Genomic DNA, 19,869 nt, shown 5'->3' with positions numbered 1-19,869 from the left:
ATCATGTAAATATAGATGGTATCAAGCATCATTTCTCTTAAGCCAAGGATATAACGTTTCATACAAATCAGATTTTTCAGACTCTAGGTGCTTGAGTTTCTAAAAGGATCCTGGATGACTCCACTTTCAGTGAATGGAAAGTGTCTCATCTCATCTTTTATTTCCAATAGAGGAAAATATTGTTTTAATAACTTATTCTACTTTTAAGCAATTACTGTAATTTACAGATACTGCCAAACCATACAAACTAAGATATTTTCATTGATGAATATAAATATCTGTCAGTCCAAAAACATCAGTCACCAGACGGGAAGATACTGTCATTAAGAATGTGGATGCCACTCTTAAACAACTCTTCTTTCAAGATCTGCCTAACTAAAGCCTACCAGCCTGAATGGCTACAAAAACTATTAGCAAAACCAGCAATGGAAAGTGATGAGTTCAGAGAGTTTATAAACTTGGCTTTTTGACTCATATTAAAAAATACATGCTAAACCAGTCACTTTAATCTTGAAAGGGATGCACATAATCAAACTGTTACACTTTAAATATACGACACTAGATGAAGGAAAAATATCTGGCTGAAGATCTCAGCACCTGAGTTGAGCAGAGGATGACTGGATTACTCAGATTCATATTGGTGAGTTGTTTCATTTAAAAAAACAAAACAAAACAAAAAAACAACAAACCAACAACACTGAGACAAATATAAAATTTTAAATCATGTTTTGTCATATGGCTGACTAAGAGTAACAGCAGGACAAGAGCAAGATTAACTGTAACTAAGTTTTAAATTCTCGGAGAGAAACCTCTAGTTACACTGTAGACTACATTCTGGACAAAGGTATAATAGCCACTTCCCTACTAGGTAATGGAGCTATTCATCTGCTAAGTATAAAATATTGGCAATCAATTGTTTTCTATCACTCAAACAGCACTGAAGTTAACAATGGCATGACAGTCAAAATAGCTGAAATCAGCAGAAGAGTGTTCTGGATGACTCCGGGTCTTGCCATGTTCACAGGTTTCTAATAAATCAACAAGATCTCTACTGCCTTATATAAAATGATTTTGAAAGTATTTAAAGGCTTTTCTTTCAGTCTTCTAGGATGCAATTAACTACTATTTGCACTCAACAACTTCCTGAAGAGAGGTTGTGATGAGGAGGGGTTTGGCCTCTTCTCCCAGGCAACAAACAGGACCCAAGGAAATGGCCACAAGTTGTAACAGAGGAGGTTTAGGTTAGACATAAGGAAGAACTTTTTCTCTCAGAGAGTGGTCAGGCAATGGAATGGCTGCCCAGGGATGCGGTGAGTCGCTGTTCCTGGCAGTGTTCAAGAGGCATCTGGATGAGGAGCTACAAGATATGGTTTAGTAGCTTGTGGTTGCAATAGTAATGGGAGGACAATTGGACTAGATGATCTTGCAGGTCATTTTTAACCTTGTGATTCTATGATCCTATGATTCTATAACTGTAATAAATGTAAAAAAACATATGTTGAATTGAAATTTGATGAGATGAAGATTTCAATCTCCCACTTTCCCATTGCTGGTTCAGGCAAGTTTCTCTGGATTACAGAATATTTCAAAAGCGTATTGTTCTGTCAGAAGCAAATCAGATGTTTTATAGGCATAAAAACACATTAAAATGAAGCTCTAAAACTTCAGCCCTAAAGCTCTAAACATAAAAACAGTATAAGAATGATTTAGGTTTTACAGATATAGGCCACATATACAACTTCTGAAAGCAGGACTTTATTCCATAACTAATACAATATTTCCAAATAGCATGGATATTCCATGCACTTCAACAGTAGGAAATATTTTTAAACTTCATGTTCAAGCTTTTGTAAAAAATGACATCAGAGATTGAGCTCTTCATCAGCTCACACGCTGACCAGATTTATTCCTGTGTCTGGCAAAGTAAAGCAGATACAGAAAAAATGGTTTCCACTCTAAGAATCCTGAAAATTCTGTGAATCAAAATGGAGCTTAAAACAATTTATGAAAGGCATAAGAAAGCACTTCCAGAATGTTTATTTCATAGCCATCCTCACTGCATTATCTAACAAACTGCTATGCATTGTAGATTTCTTGCCCTTGACATAATTCTTATTTGTCAGCAGAAAGCATATGACAATAGCTATAATTGCTTTATGAACCCACAGTAAGTATCTAATAGCTCCATCATACCAGTTTCTTGCATATTACTCTGAATTACAATATATTAATAAGAAAGCCTTGGAAGCACTTCGAATTTTACAGAAAATGACAACTAGAAATATTAATCAGAACACAAAAAATTGTTTTTAAAGAAAAGTCAATCATAATTAAAGATTAACATACTAACAGTTCTAAAGTAGATTAATTACCTTCACAAATTCTAATGACATCATACTTGGCTGAAGTAAACTCATTAAGTCATTAAAGGGCACCTGATAAGTATATCATGAAACAGCCTCTCCTCCATGTTGAGAGTTTAGCTGAAAAGTAAATCACTATGTCTCTTTGGTGTTTAAAGCAGATTAAGAGCTGATTCAAGAAGAATGTGCCACCTAATTAAAAGCTACAAAATAAATCAGTCATGTGAAAAGAGTCACCTCTCCCTACATTTCATTCAAATTCAGTTAAACGTGTTACATGAATTTTCACATTAAATTATTTGATCCATAAGACTTATTTCCTATTCTTTTTCACCAGAGTAGAGGACTTTCACACTGGCAAAATCTTTATTTTTCTTAGTGAAAATGTATTACTTAAAGCTCTGCCTTTCAAAACCACACACTACAAAACCAACAACAACAAAATGATCGACAAAAAATATTTAATACTAATGAAAAAATCAATTCTTCAACTTTTCTATGTTTAATTTAATCTGATATCTCAGTGTATTATGGGAATACGTTTATCAGAATCAGCAGAGACCAAATGTTAATTATGAAGGCCAAGCACAAATGAATAATCTTACTTACAGACCCTGACACACTAGAACTGCAAAGTACTCTGCAGATCTTATTTTATGAAAATGTACTAAGAGTACAAATGTATAGGCCCTTAGGAAGCAATTATCCCTAAAAGATTTAGGTATAATTCAATCTGAAATATGATAAGATTTTTTAAATGGTTTCACAAAGAAGAGGATTATTTTACTTTAGTGATGAATGTAGGTGTTCACACCCTTCCCTGAATGACCCCTGTGCAGTTACGCGCATTACTTCGAGGAAAGATTTGACATCAGTCTTGTCATTCATTTAATATATACTCCGACGATCAATAAGAATAATATAAAAATTAGGAGTATCAATTTGGAATTGTGGGACTGAACGGCCCACAACACTAAGAAATATTCTATTCCATCAATACAATAAATGCAGAAATTTTAAATTACATAGCACTAATATGTCTGAAAGAGATTACTTAAAAACATCTTAACAAAGATGTACATATGTAAAATCACAGTATAGATCTATACACTGTGCATTATGTGTCAAGTGTCTTATCTGAAAGACGATCCTCTGGTGTGATAAGGGATCTAAAAGTATGTAAAACCAAAAGTAAGCAGGAGTGCTTACATCACTTTTGTGATCCCTGCCTGAGTCTGGCCATTTTACTGTCTGCACCCCTTCTCTCTGGTGAAGTCTCTTTGCTGCTTTATCTCACTCAGGAGTCTGTGTACTGCTGCAGCCTCAAACCAGGCTGGAAGCAGCTCTGTGAGCTAATATAGCTAAAAATAAAACAAAAAGCTTGCAGTTTATCTCACATGTTAGACCATACCATCTGTGAAATGAAATAGGTTTTTTTCTGAATATTGGTCTTATGCCATTTCTTCCTTCTGAGCAACTCATCACATTAAGATAATTTAAAAAAATAAGGAAGAAATAATTATCTGTAGGTCTCGTTAAGACTATATCAGGACGCTGCAAGGCAATGATCTCATTATTTGTCAAAACTTTTTATGCCATTCTTAATCCAGTTGATCCCGATTACTGTATTTTTACCCAGATATGATTGCAAGTATCCTTACACTGCCTTTGATATTTGCACTTCCATTGCTCCCTGCAGCAAATCTGAAGCTGGTCAAATTTCTCATCTGTCCCCTAGCACCAAAATGCGTATTTTGCCAAACTAAGTCACCAGCATCAATTATATTTAAGAGATAATTATTTTAAGACAGATTCTTTTTTTAATCTTTCCTAATCAAATTTGTTCAGGATGGATTTGGTATCTGAACATCTCCCACAGAATAGCTGTTCGTATTTGAATTAACATTACTCAATGCAGCGCTGCAATCAACAGGCAGACAGGCCCACCCATGGCTGAAGACATCGCTGACCTGACTCCCATCCCTACCAGCAGCTCTGTACCTTCCTGGCTACAGCTGCACTAAAAAGAGCTGATAAACTTTTCCTTTTGATGACAGCTTAGGGCAGAACAAGTGTTGATAAGTTGCACAACAATGCTGACCACTTTTGCTAAGACTGCATACATGCATTTCAGAGTTTCTAAGGTTAGGAATTCAATCTAAGCAAGTGGCCTTCCAAAAAGTGCTCAGATGGACCTACCCTCACCGTAGACTGCAGTAATAAGAACTGAAACAAACTCAAGAGAGGTATAACGTTAAGAAAGTACAACTACCAAAAATTGAAAAGCATTCCTTTTTTTCCTCCCCAGACTCTCATCTCTAGAAGACAATGACCAATTAACCTCCAACTCTGAAAATATCAAAAAATGCCTGTGACAGACAGAAATTAAATTCTTTAAAGATTATGTGCTGCGAGAGCAATGTCAGGCTTAGGATGAAATCCTAGTAACACTCTGAACTATTAAGTCACTTCTTGCTCTGAAAATATAATTATCCTGTGAGCATTATGTCAGACAATATTGTATGTAAAAAATGTACTCTTTATAAAACACTGATGTTTTCTAAAGGAAAGTGCCTGTGCATAACGGTTTCAATGACAGAAAAAACAAGTCAGTATGCAACTAATGAAAGACAATACTACTTGTTACAAACAATGTGCCTGACAAGCAGGAACTTTCAGTGATCTCAGATTCAAAAAAATACCATTAGCATAGTCAGAAACAGCCCTGAGTGTTTACAGTCTCTATCACCAGACATCTGAGGTTAGATTGCTTTCAATATTGCTGACTTGATTTTGTAAAAATCACCAAAGATTCTGATGGGAATTATAAGCCCATAAAACACACTTGGTTTATATGCCATACAGCCTCTTTCTGTTTATTCATTACACTTTTTTTTTTTTTTTTTTTTTTAACTGAGAAACATCAAACTACACAAGGATTTGCCTCAATTCCTTTACTTTGCATTGGTCAACATGCAGCATGAAAAACAACACTTTCCTAACGCACACATACAGAGGAACATCTGCCTACAAATGATACACTTGGATCTTACTACTTACATCAAGCGGTTTTAAAATGACAACACAGTTTCAACAGAGCAACTTCTGCCTTTACACTCTTTCCATTACCAGTCAAAGAGATTTTTATGAATACAGCAGCTAAACAGGCGTGCATGAACACTTGCGCATCTTACCTGGCTTTTGCTCTTATTCTGCCTAGTGGTGAGACGGCTGGTTATGTAGCTATCAATTTCACTGACGTTACAATTTCCCTTTCTCAATGCAGGAATAACCTGTCACTTTATACTGTCCTTTCTCTGACCCTCTCCTGCCTCTCTGCTCATTTCTATTCTTATTGACAAGACTTATTATTCCTCTTCCCAATTCCAACTAGCTACCCTTTTGCAAATAGTAGTATCAACTGTGTGGTCACTAGTAGTATAGGTCAACAATGTTATTAATATAGCACACACTGCTAGGAGCAGATCAAACAGCCATACTTTAAAATATTAGTTTTGCAAAGGTACTGTGAAGCAAATAGCTGCAGTTTTCTTCACGTTATAAAATGTAATCCAAGGACAGTCTCCAAGAATTCAGTATAAATTTCCAACCCAATAATTCGGACTGGATGTTATTTTTTTCTTGTTGTTTTCATACACAAAATAAAATAAAACCATAACAGAAGGGTGCTGTATCTGTGTTTAAAGAAGGGGTTGTTGGCAAACACCATAGCTCACTTCTGCTGAAATGTACACAACTGATATATGCAGCCCAGAAAGCTGGCACCAGGGGCTTACAACCTTAATTTGCCTGCAAGAAGAAATGGAGATTTACCTTCAGAGCACGTTCTTGATTGTTTTCAGCAGTCAGATGTCTCGTGTTGTTTGCTGAAGTCTGGTTCTGCTCTTTCAGATGATGAAGCTCCTGCTCTAACCGTTTGCACTGCAACGAGGAAAGAATCCCATTAAGTAGAGGAGTGTGAGCATATTTTCTTTTCAACAAGCCAAATGAATTAACGTAAATAACCCCACCACCATTTCTGCAAGTAGAAAAAGCATCAGACAAAAGCATGTTGCAATTCCTAAATAGTACTAGAGCTGTTTTTAAAATGTGCAGCATTATTTAGCTTCCTCCTGGTCCAACTGTACGCCAAAACAAAGCTAAGTTTATTATCAGATAAAGAATTTTTGCAGAACATTTTAAGAAGTCTTAAAAATTACAAAGATATTGAGATGAAATTCTGCTCATACCTATATAATGCCAAATTGTGTCGTATTAAGTATGTATAAAGGAAGCAACATATGCTTTTAGGAAAATGAGCAAATTAAACATCCTCCAACTCAATCAGCCTTTTAGAAGAAAATATATGTGTAGCTTTTATTCTTTTTTTTTTTTCCTTTTATGTTGAGATTACTCTAATTCCCGAGCACATACCACAGCTTGGAAGAAAATAAGTTTTAAGAGTATTATGCTTAAATATTAATTTAATGACAAAGAACGAAAAATTTAACATTTGCTGCTGTGTGCATACATATATGTACTTACTGCTGTAACCTGAACACCTATTCTAAAGATTAAAGATCTGCAAATTGTGTAGTGAGCTAAGTTATATTTGACCATTTTTTACAGTAACCATAAGAAGCCTTGCCTCTTTTTAACTTTGGTTAAAAAGAGCAATTAGTTGCCAGCAAACAATGCACTGTTTTATGAAAAATAATCCTTAAAAAAAAAAAAAAAGAAAAAAGAAAAAAAAGCAGATTAAGGACCAGGAAGACATAGGGGAACAATTGTTGGACAGATCTAGGCAAAATTACAACATTAACAAGAACATTTTTGAACAGCATATTACAAAGAAGTAGTTCAGATATCATCACTAAAAAAACTAAGCTGGTAGATCCTGTTGGGACATTAGACAATTCACTGAGAAAGAAGATTTTAATAAACACCTTCTGAAAACACTAGTAAGAAAGAAATGAGAATTGTGATTTAATGCTCACATAAGCACTGTTGTCTCAAATAAAAGGCTTGAATATTTCAGTCTCTTTTGCTACCTTGCTGGCTTTGGAAGGCACAGAAAAGAGCTTCCTATCAAATGCATAGAATTTATTCCAATGCAGTTCTTACTGGAGTCAACTCTAAACAGAGAAAAAGTGTGAAATAGAGAGCTGTGGTATAACTGAACTATATATACAAACGACAACCGAAGCCTAAGTAAAATAGAGATGCAAAGGAGTTTGAGACAGAAATTTTAAATAAAACACATCAACATATTCCCAAACACAAAAGACATCATTTTCTCTTCTGAATAATGTACTGCAAGTCAAGATAGTACATTTTAGAATATAAAACAAAATAATCTGATCCTATATAAAAATAAATTTTAAATAATTGTAGGTGTCCAACAGTAATATTAAAATATCTGATTTTATATCAGTTGTGGTATTAGCATGTCTCCCGGGAGTAATGCATACTGTCAGTGAGAGTCAAAGTTTCTTAAAGCACAGTTTCAATTTTATACCAATAAAATGAGAAAAAAACACTTTCTAATAATATAGGAAAATGCAGAAAAAAATGCTAAAATAAATTTGACTGCAAATGTATTTCTAAACTTTAGACATTTAATGTCTATCTCACATAAAAGTCATAAATCACACTTGGAATTCTTCTTCTGTCAGTAATAAAAATTATGTGTCTAAGCATTTGAGAAACAGGAGCTCAGAAAAATACTAAAAAGGAAACCCACAGTATGCTATTTTTTCTCTGGATTTCTTGTTTGTTTTCTGCACCATACAGGATCTAAACATTATCTTAAAAAACTACTACTACTTTAGGTATTATTCATGGTGCTTCTGTTGCCATGTAATATCAGTAGGCATCTTGCTTTTCTATTTTGCAGACACCTTTTAAAACATTGCTCTGCAATTCCCCGTTTGAATCAGGAGCAGCGCGGATTTCTTACAGGAAATATGTAGAAGGCAAAAATCTCAACCTACCTTTAGAACAAGAATTTTTATTAATGCTATTCTCTTGACTAAAAAAAAAAAAAAAAAAAAAAAAGTGAAAATATGCTAAGAATAACAGTGTAGCTCCAGGAGAAAACAGTAAAATTTCTTGATGTACAGAGCTGGTTGCACAATTAAGAGCATGGGTGCCATGTTATCCTGCTCTCCGTTCTCCTCTTGTGAAGTCAAAATACTGAAACAAACAGGGGGATCCTTGAGCCACATGGCAGATCCAACACACACACAGGATAAAGATGCAACACAAGTAATGTAAAAGGCATGTACATCTCTATCAACTCAGCCTTAGAACATCAGCCTTGGTGGCATATCATCATTCACGTTTCACTTCATTTTCAGTAAGAATGTTAATGTTAAAAAAAAAAAAAAAAGCATATTAAATCTGTATATAGCTTGAATCTATTTTGAGAATACCATTGAAAGAAGTGATGATCTAATTTGACCTTTGCACATTAGTGTCTTAATATGTTTGAAATGTATTTACAGAAGATGTTTCAAATGCATTACGAATCCAAATGTATTCTTAGCTGCCCAGGAAATGTCTAGGAAGTAAGATCTTTAAATGCTCTGCACGGGAAAATATTATAATAATCTTAAATGACAATATTTTGTATGTTTTACTAACATTTTATAAGCTGCAACACATTTACGCCTGAACTATTTTTCAACCATTAAAAACTGAATTCCAAAAACAAGTAATTTTTCACAAGATCAAGAGCATATGAAATTTCTGTGTAGTTTTGCTATAAGGAAAAGTTTTAAAAATATAATTTAAAACAATACAGCCTTTCTCTTCATTTCAGCCAACATTTTTTGAATTCTGTGTCATTGGTCATTAGCAAGGTCCAGCAAAAATAGGTGTTCTTTGAAAGAACATGTGTTTTTATTGGTTCAATCCAAGGCTCTAAAATGTCAACAGCTGCAAGTAAGGAACTGGATTTCCTTCTAAAAACATATATAAAAATACTTTTTGGAGCACAGTGAGGAGAAGACATTGTCTGGTTCGGTACTGGCAAAAAGGAAATGTCAGTTGTATCCTTTTGAGAAAGCTGAATTCTAAGGCAAGTGTTTTATTTTAATTATAACAAATTTGAATCCTCTTAAAGACACAGATAAAATATTTTGCGCAGCGTAGGTTGCTTAACATTCTGATCTTAAGTGCAATTGTACACTTACAAAGACAGGACCATAACTGAGAAAACATCTTTTATATCTCAGACACTGTGGATACTTCAAAGAATATGACAGCAACGTAGACAGATGTCAAGGAGAACGTGCCTTGAGCAGAGCACTGAAGACTGTGCCAAGAAAAGGATTTTAAAGCCTTGGAAACGGTAGCATGTCATTTTATAAGGCTTGACACAATTCACCAAGGATCAGCTTCAGCACATAGACCACTGTGTTTATTTGGAGGCAATGCTGATTGGAGGAAAAACAAAAAACAAAAAAAAAAACAAAAAAAAAAGAAAAAAAAAAAAAGAAAAAGAAAAAGAAAAAAAAAGAAAAAAAAGAAAAAAAATCAGCCCCTCTTCTTTCAAATCCTACCATTTGTTCCCCTCTTTAAAAATACACTTTCCCTCTACAAGTTTCCCACCTCAGCTAGATTCACTCAAGCCAGACAACAAATTTCTTTAGGCCTACTTCAAATGTTCCTTGGGCAATCATCAATGCCCATACATATGGATTCCACTAGAACATATTCTATTCCCAACAAGAGGCACTCAATCTTCTCGTTAGCCATATTTTCATATTAGAACTAGTTTCACTCTTCTAAATGCACCCAGTCTTTCCAAAGAAATACTCTTGTACCCAACACAGGATATTTCATGAGCAATTAAATATAAAATGAAAAGCAAACAGCTGATGTATCAAAAGGAGAAGAAGAGATTCAGACAGGAAAGAAAAGACAGACAGTAAGAACACTTCCCACAAGACAAGCCTTTTTTTTAAAGAAAAATTAGCTACCATGACTCAGCAGAACAAGCATGTTCAAGGTGAGCACCAGTTCAACTCTCAGCTGGTGCTGACCTGTTTCAGTGGTGATGTAGCAGAAGGCTTGAGAACACCAGGAGGGAAAACTGCAGATAAACTCCAAAAAATGAGCACCTCATGGGGGAACACTGCTGGAGAGTTCAAAAAGTGGACCAACTGAGAATTGAGTTCTGGAGGCTCACCCAGGAAGAGGCTATTAATAGATGGTCCTATTTCCAGGTACACAAAAGGAATAAAGATGGAAGACAGAAAAATCAATGCAGATAACCACTTAACACTGTTTGGCCTTTACTAAAAAGTGAGATTGCATTAACATACCAAACATAACTTTAGCACTTGTATATACAAATCATTTTAAACATGCTGTCAGCTTATCAGAGTTTTCTTCTTCAACTTGTACCTACAGCATGTTAACATGGTGATACAGAAAGAATACATCAGATATACTTTGAAATTAGGTAATGGATATTCACATCAACGAAAACTGAAGAACAAATAATCTATATATCAAACACATTAAAAACATGAACAAACATGAGCATATTTTCACCTGTTATTTTTAAGCTGCTGTCTGTGGAACATAAATACAATAAATAACAGCATGAAGTGAACAAAATTGATTAAACTGACTGTACTCTTAGTTTATTATTCTCCTTTCCTTATTTTGTTTATAATGACCTACACTTTAGAGTAGCTCCCAGCTCAAGGATTCCCAATTGAATGTAAGTGTTCTCAGTTTGACAGATCTTCTTTTCTTCTCCCTTTGGTATGCTTTTTTTAAAAAAACAAAAAAAAAAAAACAACAAAAAAACAACAAAAAAACCAAAAAAACAGTCTACCCCTTGTCCCAAATTCATCACGATTTCTTGAGAGGCAAACATCTTGCACCACTTGGATGCTACTCCACTCTTTCCTTTGCAGACAAAAATAATACCAAAGTCATCCAGTCAAAACACAAGCCAACCTTTGGTGTCACTATGAATTATGTACTTTGAACTGCAGATGTTTGGAAGCACTTATGTTTATACAAACACATTTTTTATTCTTTTTTCTTCTAAAATAATCATTTAAAGAGAAATAAAGAAATAAAGGAGTCTCTACATAATAATCACTAGAAGAATTTTTCCATTTAATTATAATGTTAAGATTTTCAAACCTCAAAAAGAAAAAAACATTTCTTCAAAGTTCTGGCAAAATATCAACAAATGTGTTTAAAGATTATTTATACAATGCCCAACAGCTTAGAATTATTTGAATTACAGGAAAGAAAAGTGCTTTTGTGGCGCTTAGGCCTTAGGAACATATGCAACATTTAAAAATATTATTTAAAAATATTGTATTTTATTAGTAAAACAAACACTTAAATGTAAACAACTTTTTTTTTTTTTTTTTGTACTGCAGTGGTGTTTTGCTCCATCAGAGGAAATACATTAAAATACATATGAAATGTTTTTGTCTTTCTTGTTAGCATGAGCCAGTTGGAATCTGCAGCATTAAGGCAGATAATATGCTGTACACTACTTGGTCTCTTCCTACAATTTCCCTCCATTTCTACTTCTGAACACTTGAAAATGTAGAAAAGAAAGCTTTCATTTTCATTTGAACAGCTAAAGGAACTCTTAAAGGAACCAGATTAAAGTGTGCAGACATCAGCAAATTTTGATAATTCTATTGCTCTTTCAATGATGACATTTTAAAGAATAAGCCAAGTTGGATCTATTTCTCCAAGAGCTCAGTGCACACCGGCTTTTCTAATCAATGATGCTACATGAAAGGTGATGGAAAAAAAAAAAGAAAAAGAAAAACCTGATTTTCTTGAGATGTATGCAATTCATTGATCATTCAAGCAGGATCCCTGTGCTGGCTGTGCCACTGACCCAGCACAGTTCTACAAACGCAGGGTTGTGAGTGACTGCTCATTTACAGGAGGAAATAACAGTAGGGTTCTTGAAGCTATACAAGTTGGTCACCTTCATAGCTTGCTGTATCACCCTGCATGAAGGCTGTTAAAAAGAACTTTTTTCATGTTGGAAGCCTTAGGTTCATTTAGAAGCCTTAGGTTATCTGAAGCCTCTATGCAGGCCTGACAGACATATGAAAGCCTCCAGGAGAACCAAACCAAGTTGTTTTACTTTAATTGTGTAGAACAGAAAAGTCCTAACTATAAAATCAGGCCTCTGTCCTCAGAATTTATGAGCATACCTTCATCTAAACATGTTATCATTCTAACCAAAGCAAAGCTATGGCACAGAAAATGAAGCCATGGAAGTACTTTAAAATGTGTGCAGTACTTTAAAATGTGTGTATTTATTTACAGTTCTTCATGCAGAGCACACTTCTACATACATGGCATATACCTTTTAAACTGCTTTCTTTTTACCTGATATCTTTTACTTGGTAGCAAGGTATTACATATTTCCTCTTTCCACAGTATAATTAGTCATGTTCAATGGAGCTGAATACTGCTTAAGTCTTAGTATTTTAAACTTACTAAATGCTATAGTTCCAGGTTCTCACACAGGTCCTCCTACAGCTTACCCTTACTCATAACACTTAGAACACTGCAGACAACCCCGTATCTCAGAGGAAGAAAGAGAACTGTGTAAAAGAAACCAGAAACTTCACTAAATGAAGCTGGAATAAATATGTACTTTACCTGTTGTATATTAAGTAACCAATCTTTTTATATTGTCTTTATTTCTTATTTTTAATTTCTGTCACATTCTTTTTTTCACCTCATATCTAATGAATTCTTCATAGTAATTTCTAATCTAAACTAAATCCAGTAACTCAGAGTCAAACATTTACTCCTCTAGCTGTAAGGGGTCTGAAGTAAAAATGTTTTCAACCAACCTAATAGTGTTTTTCCTAATTACCTGTCATATATAAATAAATGTGACTTCTTTAACACAGAGTTGGCACATTACTAATCTTTTTATTTTTTTATTTCAGGTTTATAATTCTAATAAATAATGTATAAACTAAGCATGCAAGCTGATCATAGTATACAAGGTTATGCTTGCTCACCCTTTTGTCTTGAGATAATATCTCACAGCAGAGTTGTTAAAACACTAGCAACAGGCATGATATAATGAACTTCACATTGTTCACAGGTCAGTTTGTTCAGAAACAAAGAAAATGAAAAATACTGACAAACAAGAAAAATACTAGTTAAAAACGATAAGAGGAAAAATCATGAAGATTTTGAAGAATCTCAAAATCTCATTGTTCAAAAACAATGTCAAAGACATCACAAAAAAAAAAAAAAGTAAAGCTTCATTAGCTAAATTCTAAATCACTGAATAAATAAGTACAATAATTTTGAGAATAAGATCTGCTTTACTTTCAATGCATGGCAGCAATTCCAGCACATAGTTTCACTATATAAACTTCTGAATAGAAAATAATTCAGTATAGCTAACCACAACACCTTGAGGAATATTTAAAGAATAAAATTACACAAAAACGTCTCGGAGTAAATGACCTTAGTACCCATTGCATATCATACTACTTACGAGAGAAGTAGGACTGAAACAGTCCACCTGAAATCATTTCTGTCCTGGCTGTGTATTATGTAACACTGCAGCAAAGGTCCTACTGAAGCCAGTCAGCTGAATAGTAAAATATTACACTGTTATTATTTTACTACACAGTCTCAGTGTCTATAGTCCAAATCACAGCACTCCTACATATTTGTTCACAGACTATTTTGAAAGGCAGTGCTAACTGCTGTGTGATTTGTTAGTACGATGAGCTGTAATGTTATGAAATGGGCCACTGAAGTCACAAAACTCAGAAACTGCAGAAAACCAAATACACTGTTGATTTTTTGTCTTCTCTTAAATAGGGAAAAATACCAGAGTGGACAACCACCTCTTCATCACACGGAGTCAGAAAATAATATTATATTCCTACAGATTCAAAGGTTCTAAATACATTCCTTTGAAAATGAAAAAGCAATAAAAGGAGGCAAAATACAAAAGATATGAAACTTTTCATTACTAGCTATTTTACTTTTTGTTCTATGTGTCCTTCGTTGTTGTTGAAGGAGGAAACAAGTCACTTCTCTTCAAGAAGTCTTCCTCATTTGAATGCAGCACCTTCCCTATGCACACTTCAGTGTATGCACACTTCAATTCTCAGTTCTCATCTTAGCCTGTGTGATGCCCATTCCACAGCACTGTATCACTGATCTACCTTTTTTTTCTTCATTTAATTAATGATGCAGCATTATGCAAATTTTACCAATAGCTGTACTTGTTTAATGAGCGTTTGGTGATAGCGCTTGATGAATACTGACTGGTCGGTTTTTCCATCACTTTTATGACATTAGTAAATAGATTCTGGTTTCATGGGATGAGAAATTAGCACAGGAACTTCAAGAAAGTTAAATCAGCCTACAAGATTATGTTGGAACTAGCATTACTACACCTAAAGCCTTGGCTTTGATGATTTGACTAAATGATCTTCAGATCATCCTGCAGCCATGACTTGCTGGCTCCTCAGCAGCATAGCCAGATCCATTGGAACCAGATGGCCCACAGCCAGGAGACAGCTTGTCAAACATCTGACACAATGACCGATAATGGTTTCTGTTTTTTTTTTTAAACCTTTCCTGCATCCCCAGTTAATAAACCACAATAACACAGGTCAAAAATATATACAGTACAGTAGAGACAGATAGCATTGCCTGATATACCTGAGCTTTTAGTCATGTCTACTAGTGAAAGTGCATAAAAGAAATTTTAGAGACTGATCCTCCACCAAACTCTAGAAATCAGGAATGAATCTGATTCTCAGATATATGCAAGGCACTCAGTTACTAACAAAGGCATGTTTTCAGAAAGCGTAACCCTGTTCAGTTGTACATAACCAATATTAGTTGACAAGAAAACAAGATCTGGTAAACAATCTGTCATTCTAATGAGGTGGTTTTCAGATAATCTTCAATGGATTTTCTTAAAATCCATATGCAAACAAGACTATTGTCTAAACCTTAAGTTGGCATTTACAGCATAAAAGGACAGGAATACTTCCGGTCCATTTTAAATATCATCAATTTATTTCAGAAAACAGTATCATGGACCACTGCACAGAAGCTGTAATTTTTTTAATCCCTATGATCAGACACAGTTATCATGGGATTGTAGATTTTCTTGGTTGTACATGCTCTGTTTGTCCTGATAAATACTGTACTCTTAATTAAGCCATCAGTTGCTAGAGTGGCAATTCTTCAGTTTTCCTGTTGTGCAATGTGTTATTCTTAACCATAAAATAGAAAAAAATATTTTAAACTAGAGATGATGCAAAAGCCATATAACCAGGTATGTGAGAGCACAGGACCCTAGAGATATGTCAGGGACAATAATTGCTCTTTGAACAAATGACCTGCATCAGTAGTGGTTGCTCTTTTCTCCAAGAAACCAACATGTTGTTTCAGGAAACTGTAACGCAGAAGATGACAATTGTCTGAAAGCAAGACTAACATTAGTGCTTTACTATCCTGTGAAAGAATGGGAAGTATGAAATCAGATTATTTCTCACCAATGCTGATATCTCGTTATCAGCACATCTATAAGACTCACATTTTTTAGACATCTTTTTCAAATTTGCTTAATTGCACTGCTAAGTGAAATTAAATTTTTTTTTTTTTTTAAATCAAGAAATTAATCAGCTTTGCATAAGGTAAATTTGATTCATATTTCATAGACCTCCTATGGGAATACAGATACTTCACAAAGAAAAGTTTAAGAAAGTAAATAAAAAACTCTGCAAAACTAAAACAAAATCACACATTTTTAAGGTGTATATTGCACAGTTTCAATCAGAAACATCTATACTATTTTGCTATATGTAAAAGATTTTCAAATATGAAGTAGTGCCTGAATCTGAAAGTTTTGCCTCTGTAACAGAAAGTATTTTAACTTTCACTGAAGTGCTTTACAGGGACTGATGGAACTAGGTACCCAAACTCATGCTAAAAACCATTCTATACCTTGATTATGCAGCTTTAAATTAACAGCCACCTAACAGCATTCAGATATGTTACTGAAAAGCAGGCATGCTTAAACCTAAAATCAGCTGTCTTTGACATGTATAATTATCAATGTCACCCTCATCCAACCCCTTGTATCCCTCATGCATAGAGGATAAGACAATCTAAGCAGAGAAATTTTAAGAAAAACATAAAGATAGAGGAATGTTATGACAAATGTTGAAAGTAAAGAGACGGGTCTGACTGCCAAAACAAACAAAATGGATAAATGCACAACTACTGCTGAGAAGTGTCTGGATACGATAGAAGACAAGACACACAACATGAAGAGAACATGTAATGAGATGCACAGCTGCTGGCTAGCCCTACTGTAGAGCATAGGCTGATGACTAATACAAGGGATTAACAAGCATTTTGCTGTTTCTTCTGGGAGGCTGGCACTGGACACTTTCATCTTCATGCAAGATTTCAGCACTAGTTTTGCAAACTGAGATTCAGTCAGAATTCTAACATTTTGATTGTGAACAGAACCTCAAACAGTAAGGCTGCATGCAAAAATGATTTTGTAGATTGAGAAACAGAGCTTTGTCTCAAAACTACAGGAGATGAAGGAGAAACACAGGAAGGGTGATGTTCACACTTGTCTTGAACACACAAACAGATTTTTCAGACAGAAAGAGTGAAAGCAATCTCTAAGGTATGAAATTATGATCAGAAAATGATTTGGAAGGAAACCTAACTGATGACTTACCATCATCAAGTGAGACAATTGGTAGGAAAGTGGTCATAACCATTCCTCAAACATAGATCTTCACACTTCTTTTGAGTTTTATCTAAACTTTGGTGGTGCTGATCATAACTGAAGATCAACAGTAACTGCAATAGAACTTTGCTTAATATTCTTAGATGTCTATGTTTAGAACAGATAATTCATTAGTTAGAGGTAACGTTAAAACCCTCCCCCAACAACAGACATCAACTCTATGTTATCAATGATTAAAAAAAGGAACAACAATACTCAGAAGCACTACTGTTTCTGTGTTTTGCTTTATCCTGCATCAGTACAATATAAAAATGTAGTATACTGTAGCAAACAACTTATCAGAAATATAAATTTTGTATTTCTGATAATTCTACAATTGTAAAAAGTTGTCTTTTTATGGCTTAATACTGTTCTTTTTCTACAGATAGTTTATTTTAGAGAGGTATATCCAAAATTTGATGCTTTTCACAAAATCTCAGTTTTATAAATGGCCTTCTAATAAATATTTCTACATACTTGGATTGGGTCATTTTAAAAAGTATTTTCAATAGACATAATTGGAAATGAGAATATGATGTTTTTAAACTCTGCATACCCACAACACACTCAATAATAAGAACTTTAAAAACACTACTGAAGAGAATGGAAATAAAACAACAACATCAGAAAGCATGAACAAATTCCCTGACAACAGCATCTCACAATCACAAGCACTCCATGTGCAAAAGAAAAGTCTGTCCTTCATTTGCAATAGAGGGTAATGGAAGCTAAATTTTTCTTCTCAAAGCAACTCCGCTTGAAAAATAATTAACAGTGAATAAACAGAACATGGAAAAGAGGGCAAATCTCAATCTGAAGCACGAAACAGTAAAGCCATACAACAAACAGATCTAGGTATACTTGGTGAATGAGACATAGATAAATTAAACAACGCTAAAGTGAATCTTTCTTTCACAAAGAGAATATTCAGGGATTTTCTTGCTCCACTTTTCTGCCTGGGCCACAAAACAATGCAGACCAGAATACTTAAGCTGACTTTAGCAAGTCAGGGCTTCCAGAAACTGCCTTTGCAATAAAAAAAGAAAAAAATCACAATGTTCAGACCAAAGAAAGCAGGGAAATTTCCATTGTGACAATCGTCGTTTCCCGTTCATTTTAAAATGATTAAATGCCTAGAGAGAAATTGAAATAAATACAATGGTCATTAAGTCTTACATTTCATCTGTAGTCTACCCTTCTGCTGAAAATGTGTAACCAGATTAGCACGATTAACATCATGTCTCCTTACATTCTCTGTTAGTACTGGACATAAATTTCCTTAATTATCATCTCTCTTTACAGCTTAAAACACATCCTGAATCCTAATGATGACTGAGGATGACAGCAGTTCTAGAAAGTTAGAATGAAATGAATTTTAGGGACTCTGGGAAAAAAATAAATGAAGTCAACAGAAAGCAGTTCTGTTCATTTGCCATGGCTCCATATCCACAAAAATTCAGTCAACTACTGATGTGTAGTCAATACTGATGTGTTGCAGTGGCATAATTTGCACTATATTCTAGGAAAATATCTTTCCTATCTATTTAAAACCTAACTTTACATTCTTCATGTCAATCTATTTCTGAACCATGCTAGTATTTCAAAAACCTATTTCTCACTGATGGAACAAAGTTGATTTATGTGCTGTGGACTGGTCCAAAATCTTCATTAGACAAGTCTGCATACAAAGTAGCTAGTAATTTTCATAGCAAGAAGAGTGCATATAACATAGTGGGATACTATTTCCTTCTTCCTAGATATTTTTTTAAAATAGCTTTTAAAAATCTTATTCTCCTTCCTGAAGTCATCTCTTGCACCCTTAATTTTATTTAATACTCTATCAGAGCATTAACCTAACTAATTTTAAATATATTTGCTTCTATCAAAAGAATTAATTCTTCCTTTTTATACTTATAAACAAGGAAGCCTTAAACTTCAGATAAAAATTCTCAGTGGCCTTCAGAGACTTTCACTGAAAAAGTACATTTTGCATGCTACCTTACACTGGAGGTTCAATCTGGAATTTCTCTAACTTGTCTCTATTTCTTATGCTCAATCTGCACCACCGAGTGCTCTCTGACAGCATGAAATGAATTCCTTTTTTGATTAAAGCAAATTCAAAGATGCACTCCAGGAATGCACTCGGTGCACTCTGACAAAAATGAGCATTCAGTTCACAGGACTAGGCTACAGCCAGCCGAAAGTAAAATACAAAACCAACCAACCCCTCACCTCTGCATAAACAAAACCAACCCAATCTGACAAGACCCCTCCTCCCACAGCACACCTAGAAATACATTCATGTAGATGGCAGATGGTGGAAACTACTTCCTACTCCAGATTCATTCCTGTTTGTTCAAACTGCTTGGTCATAGAGACATAACTGACATCAGCATTGTAACTGGAAACATTCAACAAGCAGTAAGAGAGTAACAAAAAGAAGGGAAATGAATGCAGAGGTCAGACACCATCCTTCCAAGACTCCACATTAAATGTAAGTATCAAGCACAGAAATCTTCTGTGTCATCTATCAGAGAGAATCTTTATGCAAACTCAGTTTGAGTGCCCAAAATAACAAAGTGCTTTTGCAGTGAGATTTCTCAGAATGTTGCCTAAGAAAACTTGCTTAAAATGTGAAACATATAGATGGACATTTTTAACTCCCAAGAAAATTAGAGCTGTTTCAACCAACAGGTA

General features: G+C 34.5%; 1 protein-coding gene across 9 annotated transcripts in view; it reads right to left on the bottom strand.

Moving 5' to 3' along the window:
- MIPOL1 (mirror-image polydactyly 1) overlaps positions 1-19,869 on the bottom strand; it is a 175,195-nt gene that overhangs the window by 87,838 nt on the left and 67,488 nt on the right. For all 9 annotated transcript variants that reach the window (XM_042813682.1, XM_042813686.1, XM_042813687.1 and 6 more), the window contains one exon: positions 6,198-6,305. In XM_042813682.1, coding sequence (XP_042669616.1) covers positions 6,198-6,305 — 108 coding nt within the window. The remainder of the gene's footprint in view (positions 1-6,197; positions 6,306-19,869) is intronic.

This window comes from Centrocercus urophasianus, unplaced genomic scaffold (assembly GCF_019232065.1).
Source record: "Centrocercus urophasianus isolate 14NV4802_14NV808 unplaced genomic scaffold, USGS_Curo_1.0 seq_14, whole genome shotgun sequence".
In the NCBI taxonomy this organism is placed as follows: Eukaryota; Metazoa; Chordata; class Aves; order Galliformes; family Phasianidae; genus Centrocercus; species Centrocercus urophasianus.
This window is presented reverse-complemented; position numbering and strand designations above follow the sequence as displayed.